At 51.9% G+C, this 17,782-nt stretch overlaps 1 protein-coding gene across 1 annotated transcript in view; it reads left to right on the plus strand.

The window, feature by feature from the left end:
- The window catches only part of LOC116937591 (metabotropic glycine receptor-like), a 55,588-nt gene that overhangs the window by 15,112 nt on the left and 22,694 nt on the right, over window positions 1-17,782 (plus strand). The window contains exon 2 of the mRNA XM_032944742.2: window positions 573-684. Within this exon, the coding sequence (XP_032800633.2) occupies window positions 573-684 (112 nt within the window). The remainder of the gene's footprint in view (window positions 1-572; window positions 685-17,782) is intronic.

Consider the following 17,782-nt stretch of genomic DNA (forward strand, 5'->3'; position numbering starts at 1 on the left):
TCGACGGGGTCTTCTCGTGTTGGTTAAAAAACATTCCCGGCCTCATCAAACACACAGAGACATTCAACATCTGGGCCCTAGAAATGACGTAACCGGTCGGCAAAGCGAAGACCTTCCACAAGTTATACCCATACCTTACTTAGCCACTTTACGTTGTGCCTTTCATTGAATATAACAAACAAAAACACATTTGTTTTGCCCGAGACACCTCGTCTGTTAAATCCGTGTCATTTTCAAATTCATCCTAAAATTGGTGCGTATTTCCCTGCGCTACGAACCCACAAGTCCGAGTTTGATATCCTGCGCTTGGCTCACGTCAGTGGTTACCTGAACCCTTCCCCGTGTCTCCCCTAAGGTCGACTCAGCCCTAAATGAGTTGTCTGTTGCTGAATATAAACACGAGCACTTGGGGAGAGCACGGTGCCTGGGCGATGCTCTCACCACACCACTCTCTCGTGCTCCGTGGAGGCCTAAATAGCTGCTCGCTGACAGCACTTGCACTCAACAGTCTGTGAAAGCCTTCGTGGCTGATCTTTGTCTTCCGTTGTTGCTGCTGCTACTGCTGGCTACAGGGGCACCCTGAGGCTGGACCTGGACTTACACGGCCAGGAAATTGATCAGTGCGCGGAGGAGAGCGCCGGCTGGTTCGCAGGGACGCACCGGTGCCACGCCAACAGCTCGCAGGTAACGCGAACGCCTCGCGTGACTGTAAGCAGCCACACCTTGAGAAGCAGCAGCTGCGTTTAGCCGCTTTGTAAATCCGATGCGTAGCCGCGAACGTAAACGGCTAATGGACAAAATAAAGCGGATAACATTCCTAAATGATTTGAAGCTTTCGTCACTGCAGGAATCCATACTCTTTGGTTCTTACGTGACTTTACCGAAAGAACCAAAGAGTATGGATAACATTCCTAAATGATTTTTGCATCAGATCACGTGAGTAAAATGTTGTGTCGTACAACCCTCCTCCATCCGACACAACCAATGAATAAAGTTGTCACGTGAATTAGCGTTCCAATTTATTACCGCTTCGGCACACCGGTGTGCTTGATAGCGATCCACACGATAACTGGGTACGACGTTTCATTGGTAGTTACAACCAGCATTGTCAGGCAATTGGGTGGAGGAGGGTGAACGACACACAATCTACTCATCCGATCTGACCCAAATATCAATAATGAATCTGAACATTGTTCGCAAAAGCCTACGCGTTAAAACGAATCAATGAACTGCTGGTTCAACCGGAAAACATCACCACGTCTTAAAAGCTCGACACGGCATAAATATTCCCTTCATCTTTTCCCTAAAGCGCTCGGCTCAGTAAGAGAGCCGAGAGACGCATTGGCATTAGCGTCTCCTCCAGAGTCTGTGGTTCCAAGAGGCTTACATCCCACCCCCCTCCCCATCGAGCATCGATCGCAAAGCTCTTCCCGGCTGGACACGCACTCCTCCGCCAGCCCCATCCCCGTCCAGCTGACGGAAGGACGTTGGGAACAAATAGGCGAAAGGAATATTGCTTCCACGATTATTTATCCCCCCAGAAGGAATATGTGAACACCTAATAATCATTGAAATGATTTGTGTTTGATAGAGCCACTCTCCATTAAGCCGAGGGCATCTCGGGGCGCTTTATACGCGACTTAGATCGCATCGCGTCTCGACACGTTTAAATGGGCGCCCCCAGCGGCAGCTGTCCCTGTGTGGCGCGCGGCGATTCGGTGCCTGGCCTGCAAGTGGGCATCAGTCCGGCAGTAAGAGGCGGCGATGATCGCTGCTGCGTGCAATCCCAATTGAGCAACCCGCGGGAAAGTTTTGAATTTGGATAATGTGAACCATGACTCCGGCACACCGTGGCCTCCTCGTAGCAAATGACGTCACTGTGAAGCAGACGGCGCTCAGTACTTTTGTTGTTAAATACGCTCGCAGCCATAACCGGGGCGGCCTGCCGGAGTTGAACCGCGAACCTTTCCAACGATTTGTTTTTCCATACTTAGGTTTTAGTCTTCGGTATCGTACCCTTTCTGTGAGGAACAAGAGGGGAAATTAATAACTATTCAAGGTTATTATTTGTTATTTCATTAACTATGGGGGAGTTCACTGAGCGGCCTATTGCTGCTTTGCAAGCTCGTTGAGTAAACCCCCCCTTCGTTTCTCCTAAAGTGGACTCGCCCTCGCCTACTGCAGTGCTTGACAGTTCAATGTCTGCGTGCACGAATGAACTCAGAGGGGCGTCGTTTGGGACCGAAACTTGAAGATACTTTATATACACTTGATATATATGTACTCAAGGACTTGGCATTAGATACTTCGAGTTGCACCCAGTTATTCAGATTGTCCCCATAACTTAAATCGCTGTCTCCCCGAGCTTATTGTATATGTAAAGTTTAGTTTGGCGATTTTTTTTATATTTCTGTTTGCGTTAAAAAATTGGGGAAATATATTTTTTTTATTTAGTATTTACCAAAATGGCTTCTCAAGGTTTTTTTCAGTTGGGAGTCTCACTGATTTAAACCCTTTGGGATTATCACGTATGCATTGCCCTAACCACTATACCATCACTCCACCCCACCACAACATTATTATTATTTTGTTGCTATCCAGAAATGTTAAATCACGTAACATATATTTTGTTAAAAGTTGAAATAAACAAGCGAGACATTTTATTGTTATCATAACCAATAAAAATTGCCATTAAACGTTGCAGAATTCCAGCGGTCAGTCAGCGGTAATGGACTTTGGTGTATCTCTAATGGAGGCTCCCATCCTGGGAGTCCCTGCTGCCCGCCTGCGAGCCACTCAGACAAATCGATAGACATCCCGCGACGCCCAAGCCAGGGAAGGAGGCGTGTTGTCGACTTGGCGTCACGTAGAAAATAACGCGGGAGAGGCGTTCCCGAAAAGCGCTGCGTGAAGCGAAAAACGCATTCGGAGAAAAAAACAATTTCCCCATAAATAATGTAACGCTAACGTTCAGAGAGACGCGATGCACTACTACGCACGCGCAGCAAGATGGCGGGACAAATAACTGAGGGCACGCCGCCTCGCTGCTGTCTCGTGCCACTCAGCCGCACAGCTCAAGAAAGTCGTCAACCAAACGACAAACGCTATAACGCGGTACACGGTGCGTGTACCGCGTTATAGCGGTGAGCGTTCCGCGTTATAGCGGTGAGCGTTCCACGTTATAGCGGTGAGCGTTCCACGTTATAGCGGTGAGTGTTCCACGTTATAGCGGTGCGTGTACCGCGTTATAGCGGTGCGAATTCCGTGTTATAATGGGCACGCGTTCTGGGTTGCGTGAAAAGTGTTCCCTAATGGAAGAAGCGAGTTATAGCAAATACACGTTCGAGTGTGAACACGCGGCAAGTGAGGACTAGCCGTACATGTAAATACACCCAGGTGTGTTTATGTCAGTTCATGCGCTGGCAAAGCAGCAACAGCGGCCACAGTAAAATCTTCGCGAGCATGCACCCCCCCCCCCCGCCACCCCTAAACTATCCCAGCATTCTACCCCAAGGCTCAATTCATCTCTGCCCCCCACTCTCCCCAAACCTGGCGCCTGCCCCGCACCCCCTCCCGGTTGGCGATGGATCTCCCACGTGTCGCTCGGTGAGCTGGCGCTGCGAGACGCGCACGTGCGGGCCGCGTGACGGAGCAGTGCCTTCCCGTGTGTGCGTTCCCGTGTGTGCCTTCCCGTGTGTGCGTTCCCGTGTGTGCGTTCCCGTGTGTGCGTTCCCGTGTGTGCGTTCCCGTGTGTGCGTTCCCGTGTGTGCGTTCCCGTGTGTGCCTTCCCGTGTGTGCGTTCCCGTGTGTGCCTTCCCGTGTGTGCGTTCCCGTGTGTGCGTTCCCGTGTGTGCGTTCCCGTGTGTGCCTTCCCGTGTGTGCCTTCCCGTGTGTGCGTTCCCGTGTGTGCGTTCCCGTGTGTGCGTTCCCGTGTGTGCCTTCCCGTGTGTGCGTTCCCGTGTGTGCGTTCCCGTGTGTGCGTTCCCGTGTGTGCGTTCCCGTGTGTGCATGCGTGCGTGAGAATACGGTGCACGTGTCCAAGTCCGCGGGGCATTCGTGCTCAGTGGACAGAACGCGAGCGCTGCGTGGCAAGCAGCTCGCCCAGTGTTGCTCGTCGATTATCCGTGGGCGGATTGTCCAGGTTGCGGATGAATCGTGCTTGCGAGAAAACAATACGTACTGTGCTGTATATACATTTACACGTGTGCTCGCTGTCGTTTGGTAATTAGCCGCTCTCCACTCGTCGACGTGATGTATGGATTTTACGTTAAAATCTTTTTAATTTCCGACTGCCTCAGAATTCCACGTGATACATCCCAAAATACGTTCTGAATGATAACATTTTTCATTTTTTAGAATGATCCTCTGCGTACATCTAATAATATTGTCGTTTATACATTTTTGTCATCTTTATTTTCCGATATAAAAAAGTGGTTGGCCACACTCCGACACAAGGGGCTTGCCACTGCTCTGTGAGATTTCCGATGGATTCAGGGCCCCATGTAGCGATGCCTACAGCAGAATTTGATTGCATAAAACTACAAACTAAAGCATGTTTTATTTTACCAGGTAAGGCCCACTGAGCTGCATTGCTCTTTTTCGGAAGCGACCTGGCCACAAATGGTAGCCCAACAAACTGGCTTATACTGTTTGGTTCTTTCGGTAAAGTCACGTAGGCATAAAATAAGATAAATCACGACGTTTCTGGCTTATCACGTGGACATTTACAGCAGCCAAATACCCTAAGCGCGTGCTTCTAAACGTGGAAGGAAAACTCGGAGGACCCATTAAGGACCCCCATCTCAAAATGATATTCTTTCCCGGTCATCGAATAACGGCCAATTGCACGTATTACTTGGTCACCGTGTATGTTACGTGATTTTGTACGGCCGTTTTATCAATCCACTGTCGGATGAAGGCCTGCCCATGCAGTCTGTGTCACATGGGACTTCTTTGACCATACCCAGCGCCACAGCTACAATGTACCTATCCGACCAGAATTTAACGACCAATTTCACACTTTGCCTCGCTTTACCACCCATTCTCGTCGAGTGTGCTGCGTTGAATTGTGATCACGGTGAACAGTTGTTGCACCGTGGTGGCTTCGTTTTGTGTGCGCGTTGCGTTGGCTGTCGTCTCTTGTTGACACCGGGAGCTCTCCCTCGAGCTGCTGACCGTCCGGCAAGTTTAGCGGTACGCATGAGCCTGCGGCAGGGGAGAGGGAGGCTGCTTCGTCAGGCCAGTTGTACTCATTGTAAGATTTACCGAGAAAGAACGAAAGCGCAAACAGACGTTGAGTGGCTGTTATTAAACCCTGGGCGTACGAGTGCCTTGCGTTGGGCCAACGTGTCCGCTGCGTTGGTAGGGACCACTCGAGGTGTGGGAGTTGTTGTTGCAGGACAACATTTGATTTGTCAAACGTGTGTATAATATTACAAAAGTACAATGCCAGCATCACTCGAGTCCGCTAACCTTTCAACTGTATGTGTTTTTACAGCGAAGAATGACTAGTGCGGTGTTGTCAGTTGAACTGCCATAACAATTGTTTCGGGACAAGAGCACTGGATAATCATAATTTCCGGCTGTTGCCCTTATTCAATGGAGAAGATGGAACCGAGAGGCATTGGCTGTGTTTGGGTAAGGCCAAATCACCAACACCTAAACTATGAAGATGAAAGGCCAATGTAAATATTGTGCGATTGCGTAATTACACGGTGTGGACTACCTGCAACGTCGTCACGTGGTTCAGAAAGTCCGTGGGCGAACTGAAAAGTGCGCAAAGAATCACGGTGAACGCATGCTTGGAGTTACGTTGAAAGGCAGAAAGAGAAACGCAAGAAGATAGAGGTGAGGTCAGTTACAGAGTTCAAACTGTTTAGAAAAGTCAATAAGATTGGGCAGGACATGTTGCTAGAAGGAATGGTGGCCGGTGGACAAGAATAATAACGGAGCGACATCCGAGGATACGGAACGCATCCGACGTAACGTCCGCCGAGGAGATGGAGCAATTAAATCAGCTCAAGTGCAGAAGGATTATAATTATAATATTATATCATCATTATTATTACAGTATTATTATTACATCGCAGTGAGCGATGGCGGCGGCTTGGGGGATGCCTTCATCCAGCAGTGCATTGAGCATACTGTGCCTCATTTATAAGTATCAGAAAAAAACCGTAAAGCTACCGTGTCTCCGAAAGGAAACTTATATCGAGTAATGCTGAATTATTACACCTTTTGTTTAAGGCTTTGCATTCCGAGAACGCATCATCCCTTTTTAAATCGCGCTCCAGATCGTTTGGCCTCAGGGTGTCCCTGTATCGGTGCGAACGTCTCCTCCTGAAATCTATTTTCGACTCTCTGTTAGTCCACAAGATCTGTTTTTGGTATTTTGTCTCGAGGTGTTACTGATTAATTGGGAGAGCCAACTTTCCAATTAATGGGATGTTCGTTTGTGTTTTTTTTTTTATCCCGCACGCACCTCTCCTGCGACCCACTATGCGCAGTGTCTCCTGAGCCTCCCCCTTGATTAAGGAGCTCGTGTGGTGATGTTGTTGTGCAATGTATTTTGCTGAAACAGTCATCCAAAGGACAATGAAACCTCAAAACAAATAGTTGTTTTTTTTTTCTCGAGGATATCTGTCCAGGCTATAGCTCCCGGCGGGTCTGACGTGAGTTTGACGTTTCTGTGAGTGAGAAAATTAAATGTAAAATCACAGCAGGAGTGGTGCTCCGTTGGGCTCATGCAAGATCACGATGTTACAGTCGCCAGAGCCGTTAATGCAGCTGACACTTTCTCCCCTCCACTGCACAACCGCAGCTGCTGCACGGCCGACACGTGACTTCCAAGTGTGCCCTGACAGTCTCCCACCCATCTGCTCTTGCACTCGCAGAGATATCCACAGACTCGCACAGAGACCCACAGACTCGCACAGAGACCCACAGACTCGCACAGAGACCCACAGACTCGCACAGAGACCCACGGACTCGCAAAGAAACCCACAGATTCACACCGACACCCATAGATGCACATAGAGCCCGTAGAATACAATATATAAACCAATAGACTTGCACAGAGACCCGCAGACTCGCACACAAAGACCCACAGGCTCACACAGAGACCCATAGACCCGCTCTAACCGTCTCTCCCACCGTGTGCTCCTGTTCGCCGGACTCGTGGAGACCGCTCCCCGATACCGCGGCCGTGGCAACTTCCCCGCCCATCGCGTGCCCACGGTGGGCTCCCAGCCGGCACCACCACCGTGCTCGCCTCATCTACAACACGCTGCTGCTGCTGCTGCTAGCTTCTCTTCCCGTACCTTGCCATTGCTTCTCCCTGTCTTGCTAGCATCCGTCTCCAATTATTCCGTTGGGATTATTCGGAGCAATCGTTGCCACCCCCCCCCCCCACCGATTGCGTAAACTTGACAGAACCCGTGCTCAATGGAAAAGAGCCGTGCGACTTGGCGAGGCTTTCGCGAGTAAACAAGTTGAATCATGAAACCCAAACGACAAATTTTCGAGCTGCTCAGAATCCAGCACTTCGATCCGTACCTCCTGCCTCACTGCAGTGACGTCACAACGAATGTGCCAGACGTTCCCCTGAGGAGCAAGCACAAAAAGCCTCGACGCCGTGGGGTATATATTTGTTTTGCACAAAAATATGCTTACATTGCGATAAATGTCCACAATAACCTGGCCAGGTCGCTTCTGAAAAAAAGCTACATAGCTCAGTGGGCCTTAAGTGGAAACATAAAAAATGCATTTGTTTCAATCGTGTACTAGATTCCTAGCCCAGGCTGGTGAGTGATAAATGAAATTTGGCCCTGGGTGATCCTTCATGAACCCGCACCGGACAGCGTGGTCAAGCACGGTGAAAACAACCGGCGTCACTGACGCGGTGTGGTGAAGCCATTAAATCCAGCAGTGGATCGATCAAGGACTGTCTAATAGTAATAATATTATCGTCCCATTTTTACACAGATATCAACATCCCCCCCCCCTTTAGTATAAATACAGCAAAAGACCACGACTTAATTCCGCTCCACGGGGCTCTACGCTGCAAACCGGGCCCCACGAACCGGCGTAGACGCCCGGCACGTAATCTCCATGCGCACAGTCATCCCGGTAATACGTTAGGATCTCGTATCGCGGCTTAGCGCTAATTGACTTAGGTATGTCAATTGCAGTTCTCTAATGCAATCGAGCAGCTCTGAATTTAATTTAAAACTTGGAACGTCGATGACGGTGGGGGGGGGGGGGGGGGGCGGGGGGGGGGGGTGCTCCGCCGACTCTGCTCTGGCTCGCGTCCCCGAATGCGGGAGCCATCGCTGGCTGCCGTGGCGCTTTGCCGGCCCCTTCGCACCCGACCGGCGAAGGAACGTCCCGCCACCGAGCGCGGAAAGCGGCGGCTGATGGATATCATCCTCGCTCGTTGGTGAAGCGTGCACGGGCCAGGACGGGGGGGAGGGATGGCGGTGACATGGCCGAGCGACGGCGCGTTTTCCGCTTGAGGCAGAGGCTCGCGGCTTGAGCTCGGCAGCCACCCCCCCTGGTTGACGCTGTGCGCGCGTATCGGCCGTACAAACACGTGCGAGTGTGCCTTTGAAAACGGCTGGACGTCTGTGAAGAACATCTTCATAGCTCGTCGGATTGTGATTCTGTGTCACTGTGGACGTTGAAGGTAGCCTGGAGTCATGGTCCAAATTTGCCGAAGTTTGATGAATGGCTTTCAAATTGTCACGTAGCAACGTTCCCCTCCACTGGTAGACCTTTACCCACTTGCAGGCCGATACTAATTTCACCTCCATGCCGCACAGGGACAGCTGCCACCGGGGGTTTCCTGCCGCCGGGCGACTCGAGACTGCTGGAATAGGAGGCACGGCATCGATATTACGTTATAACGACGACAATGATGATGAAGATGTCTCGTGTAGATCAGGAGTTGGATCCTACAGCCCGTGGACCGTATCTCGCCTTTGAGGCCTACCACCTATGGCCCCATGAGGCCCACCACTTCCAAATGGCCCACAAAGGAGGGTACCAACTCCTGAGCTATAATACATTGGGACATATCATGCGAGGGGATAACTCTAGGAGAGGATAACTACGTGCGAATGCATTGTTTTAATGGTGGAGAATAATTATAATTATTTCGTATGCACCATTGATAGGACCCAGGAGGTTTAATGCTCTGGGAAGACATTTCCCAGCATGGCTACCTCAACAAGAAAGCATCCTGGACAGGTGGGGACGCTACCCACGAACTGTATTTGCCAATCTCTTTTAGCTGCAACTAATCAGATATCGCCAGGGGAATATTTTCTTGAACAAGCAAAACACTGCGTTTATAATTTCCTTACGCCCAGTCCTCTTGACTTTGCTGCGAGGCCCTCTTGCACGAGACGTCCGTGTTCGTGTGTGAGGCCCGCCAGAGATATCTGGATGCCCTATTCGGCCAAAGCGGCAGGGGAAATGCTCCTCACCACGGCTGTTGATGCCGAGGCCCAGGGAAGGCCTTGCAATGAAACGCAAGGCTTAGCAGCTAATGAGGATGAGAGGGCTTTCCGCGGATTGCGACCTCCGTTTAAGACCCCGCGATGTCAATCACGCGGCCGGCGCATCACCGTTGCGTATTACCCTCACAATGGGCTTAGTGGGTTCCCCCCCCCCCCCCCACTCACAAGTTTATCGAGAAACGAACCTTATGGCGGGACCCCGGGGTCCCGAAGAAACGGAAGTCAAAATCGTAATTAATTTATTAATTTTTGGCGACTCCGTCCCACCGCGCACATAAACGCCGCGACCCGCCTGGCGCGGACCGTTCTGTTGTCATGTCGTCCAAGCGAAGCAGCGAGGACGACACGCGCCAGAAGAAACAAAACTTTGAAACTTTTTTATCGCATCGTGTAGAGCTCGTCGAGAGGAACAGATCGCCGTGTCGTTCACCTTCAACAGATATAAAATGACGTCGCAACGCAGTAGATGCGAAAGCCGGGGACTTATGGGCCCCCGGGGTCCCGCCATAAGGTTCAAATAACGACGGTACTTTGCTCGTCGGGTCTCAGAAGCTAAGTCGGCTTTGAGCCTGGATGTCGCTTCAAGGGGCAACCACAGTTCGCAATTGTTATTAACGGCTGCTGTGCACAGCTGCGTTGTTGGCAGCAGAGGGACGTGAGGAATTAGACATTGTTGGGCCGCACTTCTATGCTCCCGCGTCTATGCTGCCTGCCTTCAACCTGCACTGACGAGCGTGGCTTCTAGCAGGTGCTCGCTAACAGCACTTGCTCCAACAGTCCGTTAAGGCTATACGGGGGATCTTTGGGTCCCATGGCCCGGGGAAGGGAGTGCGAGCAATGTTTTGCGTTCCGTCGAGGCACGCTCCGTGGCAGCCATCGCGCCTATATGCTTGGCAGTGCTTAACGAGTCCATGGCCACCTTGGACGGGCGAGTTAAATTAATTTACTCAACGTTTTAGGCTTACCGTGCAGCCCGGCGCAAGCAAGTTACGCGCGGCGTGTGCGTTCGGTAGTTAAAAACGACGACGGGAAAATCAAACACTCTCTGGGTGAGTGTTGTTCGTGCCTCGTGGTCAGCCACCACGACGGGAGTGAAGAGCTGCCCCGGTGTCTCTCCCACGGCTTTGGGGCACCAACGCTCAACTGTGTCACAACAGCGGCTAGGTATAGGGTCAGGACGAAAGGGGCCTAATTGGCTAGTAATTGGAATTATGGTCTCAGTGACTCCTGCTGTTCGGGGTTTGCAGTTGCTATCTAATTGGCGTGAGTTGTCGGCATTAGATTCGCGATAGGCCGGTGCGTTATCGGCGCGAACGTCTCGCTGGTTCGGGCTCCGCTCTCATTGAGCCGATCGTGGCCGGTTCCGTCGTCTAAACGCTCCGTGCGTTTCCTTTGTGCCTCGCACGTGCACGCCGCTGGCTCGTGTGGGATTCTTCGTCCGTTCCTTTGGGGGAGGGACGGTGAGATGGGATGAGCTGACAGCCGAGTATTTTTCCGTTGCTTCCCCAGAAGCTTTCCAAGTGCTTTGACGTTTTAGCCGTCGCTTAAGGGCCGTGCTTTATGGATGCGGCCCTGAAAAATTCATGGCACTGCGTCGGGAAGAGATGCACAGTCAGAATCGTGGGATTTCACAGAAGCCGTGAAATACAAATATACATGAGTCTCCGCTGTGTCTCAACAGCAAAGGGTGCCGCCGCTTGGTCAAACAAGCACCCGGGGCCGTTCTCATTCGCGTCGATGTTTCCGATATAGCGGTGGATATTCCACATTACTATAGTAGGGCCAGTGTATCTATTGTTCAGGACTCACTCCTTCAGGCTCCCACCCATCCAGGGAGGCATACGAGGGATTTTGAGCCTTGGCTCCACGCCTCCGAGTGCTCGATCAAACATTGCATCCGACTGCGTGAAATATGCGAGCATTATAATTGTGATGATTATCAATACCATTATTCACTTTCCACAAAGCGATCGTGTGCCGAGTGGCCCCCTCCGAACGAGATTTGAACTCGCTCGGCCGATGATAACGACCGCAAGCGACGGCGTTTTCGCTCCGCTAAACTGCGCAAAGCGTCATGTCAGATTTGCCAAATTGCAGCCCTGCGGTATAAAAACGTCTGCAGTTAACAATTAAAATCATCTCGTCGCCACCACAAACTTTGCAAATTAGCACGTGGTGTCGGGGTCTAGAGAGCCGGGTAAATATTTGTTTCCAGTGTCCGCGTATTGTCCCCCTGCTTTCCTGCGACTGTTATTTTTTGTTAACTCACGATGCCGTGAATCCCGCAACCGAAACACGAACACAAAAAAATAAAAGGACCGGACTAGCAACGAGATTCGGGGTGGGAGGCAACCGTAGCGTGGCCTTGTTTAAATGGGAGTGGGGGGGGGTCACAACGCCGCACGTGACGAGTAAACTTCGCGATCCGCTCTGGCTCACCCCCCCCCCCTCCCTCCCCCGTCTGTGCTTCAAAATCAGAATCTGTATTTACACTGGAGGAATCCGATGAGCTATAAAGCTCTTTTTTCACAGACGTTCAGCAGGGGCGGGTAAGAACGTTGCAACGTCAAACTATATAAAAACACGATAGAGGAGTCCAAAGTAGGTGAAGCCCACTGATGTATTGACTCGTTTTTCAGAAGCGCCCTGGCCACAAACGATGGCTTACGAGGCGAGGCTGAGGTGAAGCCACGACTGATATTAAATATTGTACCGTCATGTTTTGTTTTGTTGACTTGACTATACGACTTTAGAAGTGGAGCTGGACCTTCAGCGGCAGCTCCCCCATCCCACCCCCCAATGTAGGATGGGGGAGAGACGCTCGCCAATGAGCAACGCCGCCAGGCGCAGCGCCAAGCCTCGCGGCCGAGCGAACCCGGCCCCTGGCGCGAGGCCCTCCGCTGACCCTCGCCCCGAGCCGTCCGCTGCCGATGTCCCTGCCCTCCTGTTCACTCCGCGGGTTTTGATGGTCACAGCGCCCAGCGTCTTCGCGGATGACCACAGCGATGCTCGGCGTGTGTTAAATTAATCATATCACTTTTAAATGATAATTTCGTGAATTATGCTGAAAATGCATCATCGCCACCATTGTCTGGAAGCAGCAGCAGCAGCATCTCTCCGGCAGTCCAAGTGCGCACCGCTCCACTCCGCTCTCAGATTGCGATATAAAAAGCTGCGCCGTGGGGCTGTATGCTCGTAAAGTGCTAATCAGAGCTCTGAGTTTTTGCTTCTAAAAGTGTGAATCGGTCGATGGGAGAGCCTGCAGCATCGGTGAGATAAATACGGGGACACGTTTCTCTCCTTTCCCGCGCCTCCACCTCCCCCGCACTCCCACCTCTTGTCTGCTTCTCCATCCCCTTCCAAATCCGCTACGGCCACCAGCCCTTCTCCCTCTTCGCACCCTGCGTCCACATTGTAGTAGGACTCTTACACCATCATCAGATATATATTTCTTTCATAGTATGTTTCTCTTATCATGCTTGTTTATCCAGGGAAGCCTCACTGAGTCGCATGACTCTTCCTGCTCAGGAGGGTCCTGCCAGGCTTTTTAGCATTAGTGTGGCGATGATTGCCATGCAGAATCCAATTGAGCAATATGCTGGTATTTTCTTTTAGGTAGAAAATTTGGACCATGACGCCGGCACACGGCGGCCTACTCTTGTGAATGACGTCACTGGAACTTTAACGTCAATTGTGAAGCAGACAACACGTGGTATTGTAATGCTTAATACCACACCACGGCAGTATTAATCAGGGCAGCCGTTAGATTCGAACCGTGAACCTCTGGAACAAATGGTGAATGCGCTACTGCTAGGCCTTGTTGCTACGCTAGTATCATCATAGTCAACAGAAGCAGAATTACCATAAAGTATTATGAGCACCATCTATCAAAGAAATCATAAATATCAATCGTAATAAGCATTCATCATCAATCATCATCAAGCTGCATTACCGTAATACATGTTTTTCAACCACACGGCCTTCTGGGAGTGTGTACTTCCAGATGCATACGAAGCAGCTGTGATGTTCGCTTATTTGTTTCGTTCAAATGGGATGACGGCGCTTGTGTATGCATGTTGAACTTCTTTCACACCGTACGTAGCCAACCGTGCTAATCGGAGGCACGCATTGCGCGCGTCCTCGCGCTGCAGTGGAAACTCGGCAGTGATTCCCCACGCACCGCCAGCTTTCCCATTCCGTGGGGGGCGTGGGGGACTTTAATGCTTCGGCCGAATATAGCTTTGCGCAGAGGCTCGCATCGGCTTCGTTATGTAAGTCAATTTCTCTGTTGTGTCAGCGTCAACCTCCCATCCTCTCTCTGCGTTTTCCGCTATTGAGATGTGTGATAATTGCACGCACGTTTGTGAATCGCCTTGGTCATCATCATCATCATTGTCGTCATCAGCCTTGGTCGATCCGTTGCTGGATGATGGTCTCCCTATACGCCACCACCATTTCTCATGATCCTGGAATCCAGTAAGCCGCCTACGATCTGCACAGGAGCCGGTTTCATCGCCGCATCTCCCCTGTGGACGTCCTCCCAGAGATCCGGACGGCAATCCTCCTTGACCTCGACTCCGTCAATAGTCTTGACCATCTGCCATCGTCCGTTCCAGCGACGTGTCCTAGAACACGCGCGTGAATGCTTTTCCAACCCTACCGATTGACGCGGTGGGGCTGGCGATGTTTTGTTGTTGTACCCCTACAGAGTTCAAAGGTAATCGTACAGCTTCAAAAACCAAAAAAAGGTCGACGGAAAATGTGCTTTGGATACCAGTATCCGGTGAAAGGGTTTAAAAATCGGCAGATTAAATCGCTAGTCTCGGTGAGTATGATACATGTAACAATACTCATAGGCAAATATACAACTTTGGAAGACTGTTGGGGCGAGTGCTGCTAGCGAGCACCTATCCGTGCCACAGAGGGTTTGCTGGTGTCAATGATACCACTCGGCCACGAATGCGTTTATCTTCCCGTGGTTGGATTTGACCACACTGCTGCACCACGTACTCGGGTTAAACTGAGTCGACCTAGAGCGGGCCCAGACAAGGTTGGAAGGGAAATGACTGTGGGTCTGTGTGTGTATGTGAACCCCCCTAATGGAACATCTTCGCCGGTTAGAAACATTTAGGCTAGCCTGCCTACGATGCATCCTGGGTTTAACCAGGCTGGATTGTGTGAGGAGCTCACAAATCCTTGAAAGATCTGGGCAAGGTCCCATCGGTGAGCTCCTCCGGCAGGCAAGGCTGCGTTGGCTGGGTCATGTAGCCCGCATGCCCAGGCACCGCATGCCGAAACAGCTTTTGTTCGGCCGGATCGAGGGGGCTAAATGGGCGCGGCACGGGCTAGAGAAAAGATGGAGTGATGTGGTACAGGAGGACGTGGAGCTGAGTGGACTTGCCGATGACTGGTACCAGCGGTGTCAAGATCGGCCTCTGTGGAGGAGGCTCGTGAAGGACGCTACTGGGCAGTTTTAGGTAGTTGCCCTCCAACAACAACGGAGAGCGGAGGAGCGACACTCACAACAACGAGCGGAGCGCCGGGTGGCTAAGGCACAGCAGGTTGGCACAGTAGGGGGCACAGGTGGTGCACCAGCCAGTCATCTCAGTCAGTCGACCCGTAGCACCTGGGTCTGCCCCGTGACTTCCTGTCCGCGGACGTTCGACACTTCACGTGGCCTCAAGGTGCACATGGCCTGGCACAAGCGTCGTGGTGACGTCACCGCCACTTAGTGGCGAATGGCGGTTGTTGTTGTGTGTGATGGGGCAGTTGTGGAGAGAGTGGAGAGTTTCCCATACCTCGACAGTGTGCTTATGACCGGCTCCAGTTTAACAGCAGAGGTCTCACTCCGAATCAGTCGAGCGACAATATCTTTTCATCGGTTGCGTAACGCTGTGTGGAAGCTACCTGATCTGTCGCTCCGCACTAAGCTTCAGGTCTTCTCGGCCACGGTCATTCCCTCCCTTCTCTACGCTTGCGAAACGTGGACCCCCCTAATGGAACATCTTCGCCGGTTAGAAACATTTAGGCTAGCCTGCCTACGCTCCATCCCGGGTTTAACCAGGCTGGATTGTGTGAGGAGCTCACAAATCCTTGAAAGATCTGGGCAAGGTCCCATCGGTGAGCTCCTCCGGCAGGCAAGGCTGCGTTGGCTGGGTCATGTAGCCCGCATGCCCAGGCACCGCATGCCGAAACAGCTTTTGTTCGGCTGGATCAAGGGGGCTAAACGGGCGCGGCACGGGCTAGAGAAGAGATGGAGTGATGTGGTACAGGAGGACGTGGAGCTGAGTGGACTTGCCGATGACTGGTACCAGCGGTGTCAAGATCGGCCTCTGTGGAGGAGGCTCGTGAAGGACGCTACTGGGCAGTTGGAGGTAGTCGCCCTCCAACAACAACGGAGGGCGGAGGAGCGACACTCACAACAACGAGCGGAGCGCCGGGTGGCTAAGGCACAGCAGGTTGGCACAGTAGGGGGCACAGGTGGTGCACCAGCCAGTCATCTCAGTCAGTCGACCCGTAGCACCTGGGTCTGCCCCGTGACCTCCTGTCCGCGGACGTTCGACACTTCACGTGGCCTCAAGGTGCACATGGCCTGGCACAAGCGTCGTGGTGACGTCACCGCCACTTAGTGGCGAATGGCGGTTGTTGTGTGTGATGGGGCAGTTGTGGAGAGAGTGGAGAGTTTCCCATACCTCGACAGTGTGCTTATGACCGGCTCCAGTTTAACAGCAGAGGTCTCACTCCGAATCAGTCGAGCGACAATATCTTTTTATCGGTTGCGTAACGCTGTGTGGAAGCTACCTGATCTGTCGCTCCGCACTAAGCTTCAGGTCTTCTCGGCCACGGTCATTCTCTCCCTTCTCTACGCTTGCGAAACGTGGACCCCCCTAATGGAACATCTTCGCTGGTTAGAAACATTTAGGCTAGCCTGCCTACGCTCCATCCTGGGTTTAACCAGGCTGGATTGTGTGAGGAGCTCACAAATCCTTGAAAGATCTGGGCAAGGTCCCATCGGTGAGCTCCTCCGGCAGGCAAGGCTGCGTTGGCTGGGTCATGTAGCCCGCATGCCCAGGCACCGCATGCCGAAACAGCTTTTGTTCGGCTGGATTGAGGGGGCTAAACGGGCGCGGCACGGGCTAGAGAAGAGATGGAGTGATGTGGTACAGGAGGACGTGGAGCTGAGTGGACTTGCCAATGACTGGTACCAGCGGTGTCAAGATCGGCCTCTGTGGAGGAGGCTCGTGAAGGACGCTACTGGGCAGTTGGAGGCAGTCGCCCTCCAACAACAACGGAGGGCGGAGGAGCGACGCTCACAACAACGAGCGGAGCACCGGGTGGCTAGGGAACAACAGGTTGGCACAGTAGGGGGCACTGGTGGTGCATCAGCCAGTCATCTCAGTCATCTCAGTCAGTCGACCCGTGGCACCTGGGTCTGCCCCGTGACCTCCTGCCAGCGGGCGTTCGACACTTCACGTGGCCTCAAGGTGCACATGGCCTGGCACAAGCGTCGTGGTGACGTCACCGCCACTTAGTGGCGAATGGCGGTTGTTGTTGTGTGCATCGGGTGCTACGGATCAAACTCGTGGCTGTCGCGTGACCGAAACGATGGGCGGCAACCACTCCAGAGCGATCCGCATCACGCAGGCATCACGGAGCACGCGAGACGCTCGCACAACGTGTACAGGTGCTTGTCTTAAACGAAATTGGATTAGGCATGTTATTTTATAAGTATACGTGCATATATATTGTATATTGTATATATGCACGTATACTTATAAAATAACATAAATACTTTAAACAGTGACATTTGAGTAAAATTCATATTTTAAATTGAAGATGTAGTTTGATTGCCGTGGGTCGGAAAATGATTCGTGACCGACGCAAACGGCTTCTCTCGCGCACCGTCCGGGAAGACGTGCGCTGTGGTGCCGAATGGTTTGGCCCGTCTCACCCGCTGATGGTACGGTCCTCTTAGCTGCTGATGGTACGATCCTCTACCCGTTAAAGGTGCAGTTTAACACGTAGAAACGTCGTACTACTCAATTTGTAAATGTTGTGGATTTACTCTCCAACACACTGAAGCAGTAACTATTTGACGCTTTGTTTACGTGACAAATCCATTACTAATTGGCTGTGTCGGGTGGTGGAGGGTTACGACACATTTTTACTTTCGCGATCTAACTCAAAAACCTTGATTATGAAAAGTGCAGTTTCCCCCTTTGGGTGTGTGGGCGCACTGCGCTGAAAGAGAATGGGGACTTGAG

This window comes from Petromyzon marinus, chromosome 4 (assembly GCF_048934315.1).
Source record: "Petromyzon marinus isolate PM22_M1 ecotype Great Lakes invasive population chromosome 4, UKy_Petmar_22M1.pri1.0, whole genome shotgun sequence".
In the NCBI taxonomy this organism is placed as follows: domain Eukaryota; kingdom Metazoa; phylum Chordata; class Hyperoartia; order Petromyzontiformes; family Petromyzontidae; genus Petromyzon; species Petromyzon marinus.